This window comes from Monodelphis domestica, chromosome 1, assembly GCF_027887165.1.
Source record: "Monodelphis domestica isolate mMonDom1 chromosome 1, mMonDom1.pri, whole genome shotgun sequence".
Taxonomy (NCBI): Eukaryota; Metazoa; Chordata; class Mammalia; order Didelphimorphia; family Didelphidae; genus Monodelphis; species Monodelphis domestica.
The window spans coordinates 274,277,367-274,292,814 of record NC_077227.1 but is presented as its reverse complement, the minus strand read 5'-3'; the positions used below and the strand labels follow the sequence as shown (position 1 = coordinate 274,292,814).

Here is a 15,448-nt window from a genome sequence, read left to right as displayed (position 1 = left end):
AGTAAAGAGTGACAGCATCTCAAGCATGGAGCTGTCCTTTGCAAAAACAAGAAGAGGGAATGATGTTCTTGGGTACAACTAAGTTTTGTACAGTTTGGCTGGAATGCAGAATGCATGAGCCTGAGTAAGGAGTCTCTAGAAGGTGAGAGCCAGATTTCAAAGAGTTTTAAGTGCCAGAAGCATTTGGAGTTTATTCTAGAAGCACCTGGGGGCCACAGAAGTGTCCTGAGCAAAGAAGTGATATAGGTAGACCCCATACTTTAGACATACCAATTTGGTAGTTGTATAGAAATTGAGTTAAGGAAACTGGAGGTGGTTTGGGAGAGAGCCTGGGCACCCAAAAGTCTTGTAGTAGGCTTTTGTAATAATTTGGGCAAGAGATGATGTGGGCCCTAAACTAGACTGATTGCGTGATGATAAAAAGATTGGAAACAATGTCAAAGAAGTATTGGCCTTTATCTGGTCTTTTTTCTCCCCTCACCAATCCATCCTCCACACATGCCAAAGGGATTAGCCAGAGCATTAGTTAACCATGTCATTCCCTTACTCAACAAACCCCAGTGTCTCCCTGTCATTCCTAGAATCAAACACAAACTCACTTGTTTGGTTTTTAAAGGCCTTCAAAATCTAACTCTAATATCTTTTTTCCAGCTTTATCACACATTACTCCCCTTCAGACACTCTACACTCCAATCAAAATAGTCTTCTTGCTGTTCTTCACTCATGACCCTTCCTCTCCCATCCTTCTGCTTTTATATAGTCTCTGCCACAGGTCTGGATTTACTCTCTCCTCCCCTAAACTTCTTAGAATCCCTGCTTTCTTGAAAAGTTGGGCCCAGGGGCCACTCTAGAACCTTTCTCAACCCCACTAGCTTTTATGTTTCCCTCCGAAATTAACTTGCATTCCTTTGTTTATATTTTGTATATTCTTGTATTTGTATATGTTATCTCCTGTAATGTAAGCTCCATGTTATAAGAGGAGATTCTTGGTCAGGTATAGTCTATACTAAGTGATTTCTGATAGCCCTTTCAGCTCTTGAATTCCACGATGTTATCATTACTTAGAACCTTAAAAAAAAAATCTTGGCATCAATTAGCTGCTGGTGTACTGGCAGTTCTTATCATCAGTTACTTCCCATAACATTAGAGGATTTTGAAAGTATAAACACTAGATGCCGAGGGCAGCTAGGTAATGCAGTGGCTAGAGTACCAAGCTTGGTATGGGGAGGATCTGGGTTCAAATCTGGCCTGAGACACTTCCTAACTGTGTAAGGCAAGTCATTTAACCCCAATTGCCTAGTCCTTGTTGCTCTTCTGTATTAGAATGAATACTAAGTCAAAAGGAATGGGTTAAAAAAAATATGTTTGAGGACCCTTGTTTCTTCAAAATAAAATAACTTAATGTGTGCCACTATCTCTATATGCAGTGGCCCATTCAATGAAAGGGCCATGGGGAAAATTCAAAACTGACACTAGATTAACATTGTAGGAATTCAAAGAAATGATCCTTGAGATGGGGAGTAGTTTTTAAAAAGTTTGTTCAGCCTGACTTGTTTGAAACTTTGTCCTGACATGCTTTTCTTCACAAATATTTCAAGGCCAAGTCCGGTGTGCTTAATCAGTAAAAGCCTACCAGTGAAGCACATCATGTTTTCCTTGGACACTTAAATCATTCAAAGGTCACGGTGTCTACTTCAAAAACAATAACAAGCATTCTAACTCCTACATAGCTAGTAAACCAAGAGAAGCTAAATATTATTTACTGAATGAATTTTCATTACAAATAAATTAGACAATTCTGTGCAGTGGCAGATTTCCACAATGGAAATGATAAACTCACAGAAAGACATATTTGGAAGTGATTTCCTTAAGATTGTTTAATCCAAATTAATGCCATTAATTATAGAGGAATAAATCTGAATGGATAACCATGCCCAGAAAGGAAGTTAACATGTCAAGGTATGAGCTCAGACACAATTAAAATATTTAAGAAAGAATCAATCATGCAACATAAGAAAGGATGAGCAGGCTAATTTTTTTTAACTGTGGAAAGAACTACATGGGATAATGAACACTGAAATAAGTAGAACCTAGAGAGCATTACATACAGCTACAGATTTAATGCTTAGAAGTATAACTTGTGACTGTCACATCCAGAGAATAAACTGAAAAATGGAAACATGAAAGATACACTCTACATATACATATCTGTCTCCTGGAAGATACTTTCTATAATGCAGGGAAGCAAAAGAAGGGGTGAGAAACTTGTAAATAAATTCTATTTTTTTTAAAGTAAATAAAGTACTAGACAAGGTAAATAGGAATAAGTTTACCTCATGTTCCTCAATGAGTCCTTTGGTCTTCCCTTTACTGAGTAATTTTTTTTCTTTATTTAGTTGCTTTTCAAGTTTTGATATATTTTCAGTAAGTCTTTTTTCAATTTCAATTTTTATTCGATAAATATATAAACATATTTCTTGATGAAGGACCTGAAAAATAAAATAAAAGTTATTCTTCTTTCCGTCAGCTCCATTCATCAAATTTCTACTTTAATAAAGGTCAGCTAGAGTGTAATCTCTCCCTCCAGGATCCCTTCCTCTAGCTAGAAGTGACATCTCCCTCCTCTGAACTCGTTGAGATCTTTGTAGCTTTAATATTTTCACCTTTACATTCTAACCCATAATATAGTTATCTGTGGACATGCCTTGTCTCCCCTCCTGTGTTGTAAGCTCTTCAAGGACAGATAAGGGGCTAATTCTTCTTGGTATTTTCTATAACACAGCACAATTTTTGTTTAGTTGTGTCTGATTGTGACCCTTGTAGACCATAACATGCCAATCTCTTCTATCCTCTAATATATCCCAAAGTCTGTCCAAGCTCATACTTGTTGCTTCTATGACACTATCCAACTTATCCTCTGCCATTCCCTTCTTCTTTTGCCTTCCATCTTTCCCAGCATTGGAGTCTTTTCCCAATGAATCCTGCCTTCTCATTATGTAGCCAAGGTATTTAAGCTTCATCTTCAGTACTTGACCTTCCCGAGAATGGACTTAATTTCTTTATGTACTGATGATCTCCTGATTTGATCTCCTTGATATCCAAAGACTATCAAAAGTCCTCTCCAGCACCATTTGAAAGCATTGATTCTGCAGTATTTAACTTTCCTTAGAGTCCAACTCTAAGAGCCATACATTGCTTCTAGAAAACCATAACTTTGACTATATGGACCATTATAGGCAAAGCGATGTCTCTGCTTTTTAGTAAGCTATGCAGATTTGCCAGACCTTTCCTTCCAAGGAATAACTAATTTCATTACTGCACTTGCCATCTGCAGTGATCTTTAAGTACAAGGCTTCCATTTCTTCTCCTATTTGCCAGGGAGTGATGGGGTCAGTTGCTCAGGATCTTGGGGGTGTTTTTATGTTAAGCTTCAAACTAGTTTTTAGTCTCCTCTTTTACCTCATCAGAGGCTTCTTAATTCTTCTTCACTTTCTGCCACCAGAGTGGTATAGTCTATATATCTTAGATTCTTAATATTTCTCCAAGCAACCTTAATTACATAATTGAAAATTTTAGTCATTCAATAAAAACTTATTAATGAATGAATAAATGAATCCCAGACACTAAAAACATTTAAACTATTTTCATCTAGTACAAATTAAAAAGAAACCTATCATGATTATCATAGGGCTAAGAGGTGGCTAAAGTAAAAACATCCCCATTTCTTTAGGAAGGACTACACATAATTCCATATCAAATGATGTCGATATTTTCCTTTTATTTAAAAAAAATGAAAAAAATGTGATTTTGGCCAATGTAATGACATATCTTATGGATATCTCACCTCCCATTCTTTAGAGAGTTCTCTGCTTATTTGTTCTAATGATAGTTTTTCATCAGGAGGTACAATATTTTTTAGTTGTTCAGCAGTTTTCAAAAACTTGTCCAAGTTTTTACTGTTTAAAATGGCTAGAATATCCTATAAATAAAGCATATAACAAATACATGAAAACCACATTACATGCAAAAGAAATAAAAAAGCATCAATAAAGCATTAAACCATAGAACAAAAAAAGAAAATAAAAAGATACCTTGAAAGGAATACAAATAAAAAGGAAATTTTTTTACAAATGTGCCAAATTTAATAAAAACAAATTGTATATAAAAAAGCTTTTTCTTTGTATTTTAAATCCTCATATTGACAATGTTAAATTCATAGTTAGAAATTTCTTTTGAAAATTAAAATTGGGAGCAGCTGGGTGCCTCAGTGGTTTGAGAGCCAGGCCAGAGATGTGACCCTGAGCAAGTCACTTAACCCCCATTGCCTAGCCTCTTCTGCCTTAGAATCAATATGCATTATTCCCTCAATATGCATTATTGATTCTAAGGCAGAATGTAAGGATTTGTTAAAAAATTAAAATAAATTAATAATGACATTAACATAAAAAGCCATTCTGCTATCAATATCTACTGTTTTTAGAAAAGTCAGTACTTAAATTCAAGAAGACTGTCAGAGGATGTTACCTGTAGCATGTTGGAAGAATTATATGAATACTTCTCTTTGTAAAGAGAAGCCAGTATTATATCTCATGAGGCTAGAGGAGGTTCTTTCTACAAAATACTCATTTCTCTACTAAAATGATATAGTTAGGAAACAGGAAAAATACTAAGGGACATCATAACATTCAAAGAAATGAATTTTAAGAACCCTGTGGAAAATTAAACATATAACTGTGATATTATATCAGAGAAAAGAAAGGGATGGGAAAGGCATCAGATAATATTCTCTAAGCTTTTGAAATTATGAATAAATGAATGGAGGACTGGTTTAGTGGCAGTTACACTAATAGAGAGTTCAGACAGGCAATACAATGCCAATATAATCTAATTTTTAATTTGGGCTATTTCTTCCACATATTACCCTTATCTTCCTATTTTCCACTCACATTTTTCCTCATTGTCACTAGATATTAAACATTGTCTAGTGAGGGAATATCTTAGTCCTTGCTTTCCACTGACACTTCTGGATTCTCCCAATACTACCATTATTCAGTGACCTCTCTTCCTTTGTGGTTCATTCAATCGGTATTCATCCAATTACAATTCTGGAGTTCTGATCTGCTGATTCTTTCCTTTCTCATTGAGTTCAGACATTAATTCAGGCTCTCTATCTACCCCAAATCTGGCCTTCATACAAAGAGACTTCAACATACATGTGGATATTCCCTCAAACATCCTAATTTCTTACTTCCTCAACTTACTCATTTCCAATTCCTATTTTTCTACTCCTTCTCAGCTATCCATATAGATGGCCATATCCCTGAACTTGTCATAATCCACAAGTATGCCATTTCTCTGCTCATGAACTTAAAATTTTCTTTATCTTATCATAATTTTTTCATTCTATCTCCTCCCCCTATTTCATTACTCTCAAATCTATTATTAGTCTTTACCATGGCTTCTAATCCTCTCATGCCTCAGTACTTTCCCAGGTCATTACTCCTAGAGTGGCAATACTCTCTTCCCTTCACCATGGTGAACCCTCTATACTAGTGTCTCTTGCTTCCTGAATTTTTTTCCCAGTCATGCCTTGCCCATCTCAAACTGGACTACTTCCACTATCCACTTCTATTTGCTATTATTCATGTGCTATTGAAATAAACTAGAGAAAAATCATGAAACTATACTAAAACTGGATTCAGCATAAATTTGTTACAGAATTCTACCTGTGCCCTCATTGCAACAAGATAATCTTCACTAATTGATACACTCCTTGATTCATCATAGCAGCTATTCCAAGTCTTTTCAATTTCCCTCAAACCTGCCATGATTCCTCCTTTCCATATCTTCTCAATTGATAACCTAACCTGATACTTTACTGAAAAATTGGAGGCCATTAGCTGAGAGCTCCAATTCTCCAAAACCCATCTCACATCACCCAGATGTCTTCTGCCATTATCACATGGGAAGAGGTGGTCCTCCTTTTTAAGGCAAGCCATTCTACATGCACCATTGATCCCATTCCATCCTGTCTTTTCCATCAAATTACTCCCTTCTGCTATCCCCATTCTCTCATTAATCTTCAATTCCTCTCTTTCTACAGGCGATTTTCCTGTGGCTTACAAACTCATTCATTTCTCATGCATCTCAAAAAAAATAAAAAAACCAACCCTCGTTCAATCCATCTATCATCACTAGCTTTTATCTGTATATCATCTCCATTTTGTGGCTAAACTAATTGATAATACTCTCTGAAATCACTGCCTCTACTCTCTCTCTTCTCATTCTCTTCTAAATTTTCTGTAATATGGCTTCTAAATCTCATTCAACTGCAATTATTCTCTTTAAAGTTACCAATGATATCTTAATTGCTAAATCTAATGGTCTTTTCTCAGTCCTCCTGCTTCTGGATCTCTCTGAAGCCACACACTGTCAATCACACTCTTCTTCTAGATATTCTCTCCTCTGTAGCTTTTTGTGACATTGCTTTCTCCTAATTCTCCCCCTATATCTACTGCTCCTTTTCAGTTTCCCTTATTGGATCTCTATCCAGATCATGGAAACAGTAGGTAATTCCTAAGGGTCTGTCCTGGCTTGCTTCTCTTCTCTTTTTATACTATTTCACTTGTTGTTATCATCAGCTCTGATAATGGAGTCAACTCTCATCTTTATGCAGATTTTCTCAGTTCTATTTATTCAGTTCTAAATATATCTCCTGATCTCCATTCTCCCATCTCCAATGGCCTATTAGACAGCCTATATACATCTTAAATTCAAAATTTCAAAGCTGAACTCATGGTCTTTCCTACTAAACCCTTTCCTCTCCTAAATTTTCCAATTACAGGGGCAGCTAAGATACTAAGTGGATTGAGAGCCAGGCTTAGAGATGAGAGGTCCTGGGTTCAAATCTGACCTCAGACACTTCCTGGCTGTGTGACCATGGGTAAGTCATTTAACTTCTATTGCCTAGCCCTTACTGATCTTCTAACTTGGAAGCAATACATAGTATTGATTATAAGACAGAAGGTAAGGTTTTTTAAAAATAACTAAACTTAACTTCCCAATTATTTTTGATGGCATAATCATAACCAATCACCCATGCTTGTAATCTAAGTGTCATTCTCAACTCATCATTTTCTCTCATCCCACATATCCAGTCTATTGCCACCTCCTGTCATTTCTTCCTTTGTGATGTCTTTCAGATAGGTTCCTTTCTCTCCTCTTAAACAACCACTACCCTGCTACAGACCCTCATCACTTCATGCCTAGACTACTCCAATAGCATTGTGGTTATCTCCCTAAACAAGTCTCTCCCCATTCCACTCAATCCTTCATCTAGGAGCTAAAGTTATCTTCTTAAATTACAGGTGTGACTACATGCCTCCCCTACTCAATAACCAATAAACTCCAAATTAAGTCTAGGATAAAATATAAAAATCTTTTTTAAGCTTTTCAAGCCTTTAAATGTGGCCTCTGGAAGCTTTTATATAAAAATCATTTATTACTAATAAAGGAAATCATAATTGAAGTGCAAGAATGACATTTTAAGTGGCTCTCCTTAATGTGATTGAATAATAACTCTTACCACATTTATAAAGCATGTTCACAATCACTACCACATTGGAGTATCACAATAATCTTGTGAGTTAGGTAGGAAAGAGAATATCATCTCTACTTATTACCTATATGGCCTTGAACAAGTCACTTTACCTTTGGACCTCAATTTTAATATCCACAAAAATGAAGTTAGTGGACTAAATGGACTTCCAGCTCTAAAAGTTCATCCTATTATGTCTGTTTCACAAATGAGGGAAATAAAGCACAATGAAGTGACCTGCCCATGGTCAAATAGTCAATTTCAAGATAGGACTAAGACTATGGGTCAGGTTGCCTGATTTCTGAATGCTATTCCACTGCTATTTTCCATTGCTCCACTCAATATTTTTAAAGGGTTACATTAAAATCTAAATTTTTAAAACTTAAAAAAATTATTGTTTAAAATTTTTTAAATAAATGTAGTTATAAGCCACTTTATCTACTGTTCAGAAAGAAATTCACCCTAGACATAAGAAACAATTATTAACATACACCTGTAAGTTGGAAGGGAACTCTTTAATGGAATAACCCAAGAATCTCTCCTTAGATCTATGAAGTTTAGCAGTTTTGCAAATAATTTAATATGGCATAGATCATATACTCATTGAATTTGTGGATGACCATGAGCAAGGCAAGGAAAAACTAATATTTGTTTATACAATCAGGATCCAGAAGAATTTCAATCCTATTCAATTAGACATAATCAAATAAAATGAAATTTAATGGGGTGGGAAGAAAGAAGGATTCTGGAAAACTCCAAGAGGTTAAAATAATATAATGGCACAATAACATAAGGTTTTATTGTATCTTAATTTCTGAGAAAAATGAATACCAATAAATATTCTGCAAGTTATGGTAATAAATTCCCACCTTTTTTTGTGAAACCAGGTTACCAGGATTTCCTTTTGATCTAAGGAGTTGCTGAGCCTTTGTAATATCTGATTCAAGTTCCTTCTGTGACTTTTCAAACTTAGCCCTAACATCTATTTCTAGGGAAGTCTCATATGAGGCTTGTAAGACAGCATCTAGCTCTGCCATGTTATTCTGTGGAAAAAAAACATTTAAAAATTATTCCCATTTCACCCATTTTCTTAAAGGGTTCACAAAGAAAACAAAGAGAACAAGTTTTTCATCTAAACTTTATATCTTTTCCAGGACTCAGCACAATCAATTCAACAAAAGTATCTATTTTGGCTTCCTTCATATACCAGTTAAAATCTCTCCTTTTTCCCCCCAAACCTCTTAATTCTAGTGATTTATCTATGTTGATTATTTCCAATTTACTCTGTCCATTGCTTACAGTACACTATTGTTTACATGTTTTCCTCTTTAATAGATTATAAGCTAGCTCCTCAAGAAGAGACTTTCATTACTGTTCTTCGTACACCAAGACCTCATTTAATGCAACCAATAAAGATCTTTCATGTAAGTTGAAAATTGTCTAGAATAGCAAATCTCATTATTTAATAAGCATTTCTTATGCAAACATACTTGGGCACTTTACTTTTCTTGGGGTTATCAGAGCCACCAGCTTCACTACTCTTGTACTTTGAGACCACTATTAACAACCAACTGGCATTAATGAAACAAAGAGAAGTCCTACTCTGACATGGGTGTGACTATTTACAAGTGAAAACTCTGGACAAAGTCTGATTTGGAAACTGTTTGGCAAAAAAATGATTTAATGACTCATACTAATGCTTCTGACTGTGAGAGTGAGCATCACTGGGCAAACTTTTTCAAGACTTTACATTCTACTTGAGTACATAAGCAAAAATTTGTATTGTACATATTTTCCTGCCTTTCCTTTTTTTTATTGCCAGTTGCATATAACTGAATTTGAGTGTGCTGAATTTGTACAAAACAAGATCTTATTCTATATTCTGTTCTTGGACAGTACCTGGCGCATAGCAGGTTCTTATTAATGTTTAATTAATGGCCAGCTGCACAGTGAAAGGAGGTTTGATGGAATGTATTCAGGTTCAGCTTTAGAGTCTGGAAGTCTTGGCTTCAAGTTCTGCCTCTCATATACCCTACCCTTGTGACCACTAGCAAGTTACTTAAACTCTTCATACTCCAGGCAAGTGATGACTATATATTATAAACAATGCCAATCTGCATCAGTTGAGAGAATTTCTACTTAATGAAATCAGAGGCCAAAAACTGTGCAAGTCACAATGATAGGCATTAGTGTTACAAAGGTGGATAATATAAGAGCTTACAACCTAATGGTGAGAGAGAACAATAAGTCCACAAATAACTAACCTATAAAGGAGAGAGGGAGAGGAGATACAAGAGATCCACAACCTAAATACCAGCAAAAATTTGAGGAAGAATGGGTACCGAGAGTGGTACTTTTTGGAGGAAATAGCTTCTGAACTGGCTTAAAGTAAAGGGGGAACTTCAACAGGTTAGGGTTTATAGTAGACAAGGGAAACATAGGAACATGGGGGAAATGGAGGTTTAGAGTTAGTCCACACCATGAAGATTAGAGTCTAGCATGGGAGTGGGGTGGGGGTGGAGAGCACTGATTTTAGTTTCAGTACTAGTTGTTGTTTAGTCTTTTTAGTTGTGTTTGATTTTTATCACCCCATTTAGGGGTTTTCTTGGCACAGATCTTGGAGTAATTTGCCATTTCTTTCTCTTTGTCTGAGAGCAAAACTTGAACTCAGGAAAATGAATCTTACTGTCTCCAGGCACAGAATTCTATCTATTGCACCACAGAATTGCCCTATATTCAAATCTTACCTCAGATACTGAGTAGATGACCATGGGCAAGTCACTTACCCTCCTCTTTGGGTCTCAGTTTCCTCATTTGTAAAACAGGGGGTTTGGACTGGATAGCCTCTGAGGTCTTTTCCAGCTCTAGAACTATGGTCCTCCTAAGTTTGCAAATGAGGAATTAGAAGTCCAGGGAAATCAGGTGATTTGTAACTGGTATTGTGCCAGGTACTTTTCTAAAGACTGAATATACTAAAAAGGATTTTTTAGAATCTCTGTTCTTGACGAGCTGACAATCTCTCAGGAGAAATGACATACAAACTGGTTAAATTTACTGGTTCAATTAAAATTTCTTTCAAATAGTAGCTCACTCTCTTATATAGATTTTAATATATTTTATGTAACAAAGCAATAATTATTTAAACAAACTATAATGTGAAAATAATATTATGCATAGAATTTTAAAGGAATGGTGGCATCTTCTTTTTCATACCATTAAGAGCTAAAGATAATATAGTTAGAAAATGTACTATATTAGAGACCTGAACTTTATCTTTTGCTTCTTTTATCTGTGTCTGGAGTCCAGATGTATGGAAATGCTGGAGTTGCACCTGGCTTAAAATATTTTTTGCTATTATTTCTAGTGCATTTTCTTTCCTAGTCACGAGCTCTTGGTACTTAGATCCTCGGGCAATCAGGTTCTATCAAAACAAATGACAGCATGGTTATGTTCAACATTAATCTGAATTAAAATCATTCTAATCCAAAGCCATAAAAGATGAATCTAAAATCCAAAATGGTAAAGGTTTACATAATAAATGTTCTGAATATCCTTTACATTTTCTAGTTTATGAAAGCCTAAATATATAGTCTTAACACAAATTCATCTTATGCAAATACCATATACTACTTTATAAGAAGGAATTATTCATTAATAATTAGGAATATGTTTAAAGATATCTTTATAAAATAGATCTGTATTATTCTGGTTCTGAGAAACATCCTGATCCTTTTAATGATATATCAACTCAAAATTATATATTTTATAATATAGATATATCAATATGGTACTAATTACAAGTAAAATAATGTTACTTAAAAGATAAATCATCAACATTAATTCTAGAATCAGTGATTTAAGGCTAAAACTAATTTTAGAAACTCATGGTCTCTTAACTTTAGAAACCAGGTCCCAAACAAGTAAAGGGACTTGACTATGGTCACACAGGTAGTTAGTGACATGGTTATAGATGCTAGGGCTGAAAGACCTGAGAGCCCAGCTAGTCCAATCCACTCATTTTTCAGACAAGAAAACTAGGGTTCATAGAAGTTTAGTGACTTTTTCAGACTACAGTTCTCAAAGCTATACAAATTCTCCCCATATTTACCATAGAAAAGACAGATAGATTGAATATAAAAATTAAGAAATGGGTATTTGCAAAGGGATTATTCGTATTGTAGAAATTTTCCATGTTGTCAAAACTCATACCTCAATGGTTTTATGAGTTAGCTGAAACAAACTTAAAGTTTCAATTTTACTTCTTCCCCAAGAGAGCTAAGTGCAATAGCTACTGCAGCATACTAAAACATCCACTATTCACTTCCCTGCTTCTCAATGTGTTCATTACTTAGAAATAAAGGCAGAACTGATTCCCAAGGGGAAAAGGGATTATGCTCCTCTACCAATAGCAGTAGGGTTCCCCAGAATTGGTTAGGTATCAAATCCATGGCTAAGTTTTCCATACACAGTTGACAATGCTTTAAATTCACAAATAGCACTTCCAAATACAATAGGAAACTAGACCTACTCATCCTCATTGCACTCCTGCATGGATACCATTTTTTTTTCTAATTCATCTCCATTCCTTAGATAGGAAAACAAATTCAAAACCAAAGGCACTGGTCAGACAAGGTGATGCATAATAGTCTGTGATACTAAGGAAGATAATTTCAGTTCTACTCATTACTAATAAGCACCATATCACTACTCCATTTTACAGATTGGTAAAAGGGGGCAGCCTGAAGTAATTGAAAAAGCATTAAATTTATATTTAAAAGGAACTGGATTTAAATCTTTCTGCTAACCTAGAGCAAATCACTTAGTATCATTGAGACTGTTTCTTCCTCTATAAAATGAAGAGTTTCAATGAGTTCATCTTTACAATCTTAAAGATCCCAAGCACATGGTGGTTGGGCATCTACAATCCCTGTGAATAGGGAAGCTTGGGTTGGTACATCACAAGCTTGAGAGTTCTCAGCTTTAGGAGGGCAAAAGTCAATTGGTTTCCAACATTAGTTCAACACCAATATGGTGGACCTCAGGGAATGAAGTGCCACCAGGCTGCCTACAAAGGGAAGAAATGGCCCAAGCAAAAATGAAGGTGGTCAAAATTTCCATGCTAATCAGTAATAGGATTTAACCCGTGAGTGGTCAATGTACTTCAGTATGGATAAGAGACCCAGACTCCTTATCCAATCCCCACTCCTCAAAACAAAACAACAACAAAAAAAAACAATTTTAAGATATCCTTTAAAGCAATGGCATCAAACTCAAATAGAAACAGAGCCCCAAAAGCTTCATTATTAACTTAGAAAACCACAAATTAACATTTTCTACATTGTGTTATTTTTAAAAATATTTTTCATTTTTTTAAAAAACCTTTCCTGCTGTCTTAGAATCAGCATGGGTTCCAAGGCAAAAGAGCAGTTAGGGCTAGGCAAAAAAAAAAAAAAACTTGCCCAGGGTGATACAGTTGGAAATGTCTCAGACCACATTCAAACCCAGGACTTTCCATCTTCAAGCCTGACTCTCTATCCACTGAGCCACCTAACAGCACAGCCAATTATATTTTAATCTAGCCACAGGGCTAGAGTTTGATGTCTACTTTAGAGAACTTTTTGCCTACTTCTAGTAGTTCCCCCTGTAGGTAGAAAGGAGCATAACCAATCAATCATCCCACATGGGAATTCATCCTTTTAGAAAAGGCTTCCAAAGGAAGCACTTCCCTATCTCAGGGCCATAAAATAAGCCAATGACAAAATTAAAATCAAATAGATTTGGCAGCTTTCTTGGGCCCACAGTAGGCAGTAAATATTCTAACCACAGCATGATATTGGCTATGAAAAACAAGTTTCTTAGAATCTCCTTTATATTCACTGATCTAAGTTGAAATATAAGATCACAGTTGTAAAATTGGCATTTTGCTTTTCTATATTTTTACCTGCAAAGATTCTTCCATGGTAGCTTCCACATAACCTTGCTGTTTGATAAAATCCAGAACAGGTCTGATTTCTGTTTCCCAGGTTGCCACTTGATCAATGAATTCTTCCATTTCTTCAAGCATTTGCAGGATCTCTGTGGACTCTTTAATTACAGCCTCATTTTCTTTTCCAGTCTACAACATATAAGCATGAGTATGAAAAAAAGTAGTGATCTCAGAATTATCCTTTTTATGCTTATTATTTAAGTTATTTCTTAAACTTTCTTTTTAAAAGTTGGCCAAAAAAATCATTATTCACGACTGAGTGGCTGATTCTTTACAGAACCTCCATTTTAAGGTCATCCAGATTAACTACATCTTTATTCCTCTCCCACTCTTTTTCTACATTGTCCCAAAACCCTCCTCATCTTGGCCTCTCCCTCTGATTGGTTGGTTCTTTCCAGAACCTTCATTTTAAGGAAGATGCCCAAACCAGTCACGTCTTCCTTCTTCTCCAGGCTACTTGAGCTCTTGGCTCATTAGACTTTCTCTACCATGGTTCTGGGTCAGGTACCTTCATCTCTCCCCCCTCATACACCCCATTCCTCCTTCAGTTTCCTTTTATGTGTTTCTTCTCCTGTGAGAATATAATCTCCTTGAGGGCATGGTATTTGTATTCTCAGCACTTAACACTGTATTTGATACATAGTAAGCACATACTTGTAGTTAGTACATTGGAAAAACACGGGGCTTAATCAATTCCCTGGCTAATTAATGATTTCTACTTCCACTATGGTTATGAAGTTGCTTTCCAAAAAGCCATATTTACAAAAAACGATAATTATATTTTATTTACATAATCTCCTACTAAACTTATTTAGAGCTGAATAACAAAATATTTAGAAAATGTATCACTATGTTAAACAGAAATCTGTACTTTGTTCTATGATTTAACTTGAGTCTAGAGGCCAGATGTATGGAAGGAGCACTTTTTTTGTACAATCATTTCTTCTCTTTAAATCTATTTATTTAATTAATTAATTTATGATATTTTCCCATGATTACGTGATTCATATTCTTTTCCTCCTCTCCTCTCTCCCATAGCCAATAAGCAATTCTACTGGGTTTTACATGTATCATTTTCAAAACCTATTTCCATATTATTAATATTTGTGCAATCATTTCTAATGTGTTTTCTACTCTAATCACATGCTCTTGGTATATAAATCCTCAGGCAATCAGGTGTACCATTAAAATAATCTTTCAACAAACTGTCTCTTGTGTATAAAACAAAATTATGCATGACTTCGCGAAAGATAGATCCACACAGATAATTACATTCAATGAATCACTAATACATCAGCTGAAGTATAAAACAGGCAGAAGTATTCAACAGTGTCCTAGAGGAGATACATTGCAAAGACTAAGTTGAAGAAAGTTTGCCTATAGAGTCAAATACTTGGTGATGATCCTATGTGAACTTGGATAATACTGGCATTAAGGTGACCTGGGTTCTTAAATGTTACACATCTACAAAGCACTCAACCCTTTACAAGAAATCTGTAAGGTGGGAAGGAGAAATTGAATGATATCGCTTGTTGCAGATGAGACAATAAATGCCCAGACTTGCTTAAGGTCACTCAAGTGATTAAGGCCACTCTAACTGAACTCAAGTTCTGGCAGTTTCAGAGCAACTAGGAGGCACAGTGAGAGAATGCTGAGCCTGAAGTCAAGAAGACATCTTCCTGAGTTCAAATCTAGCTGAAGACACTTACTAGTTGTAAACCCTGGGCAAATCACTTAATCTTGTTAGCGTCAATTCTTCCTATGTCAAAAGAGCTAGAGAAAGAAGCAGCACTCCAGTGTCTTTGCCAAGAAAACTTCAAATGCAGTCATGAAAGAATCAGGCACAACTGAAGAACACCACCACC

The 15,448-nt window shown here is 35.5% G+C and overlaps 1 protein-coding gene across 7 annotated transcripts in view; it reads right to left on the bottom strand.

The window, feature by feature from the left end:
- Positions 1-15,448, bottom strand: part of SYNE2 (spectrin repeat containing nuclear envelope protein 2) — a 416,774-nt gene that overhangs the window by 271,956 nt on the left and 129,370 nt on the right. For all 7 annotated transcript variants that reach the window (XM_056810866.1, XM_056810871.1, XM_056810867.1 and 4 more), the window contains 5 exons: positions 13,539-13,712; positions 10,860-11,018; positions 8,467-8,640; positions 3,845-3,979; positions 2,334-2,489 (listed from right to left, as the gene is read on the bottom strand). In XM_056810866.1, the coding sequence (XP_056666844.1) occupies positions 2,334-2,489; positions 3,845-3,979; positions 8,467-8,640; positions 10,860-11,018; positions 13,539-13,712 (798 nt within the window). The remainder of the gene's footprint in view (positions 1-2,333; positions 2,490-3,844; positions 3,980-8,466; positions 8,641-10,859; positions 11,019-13,538; positions 13,713-15,448) is intronic.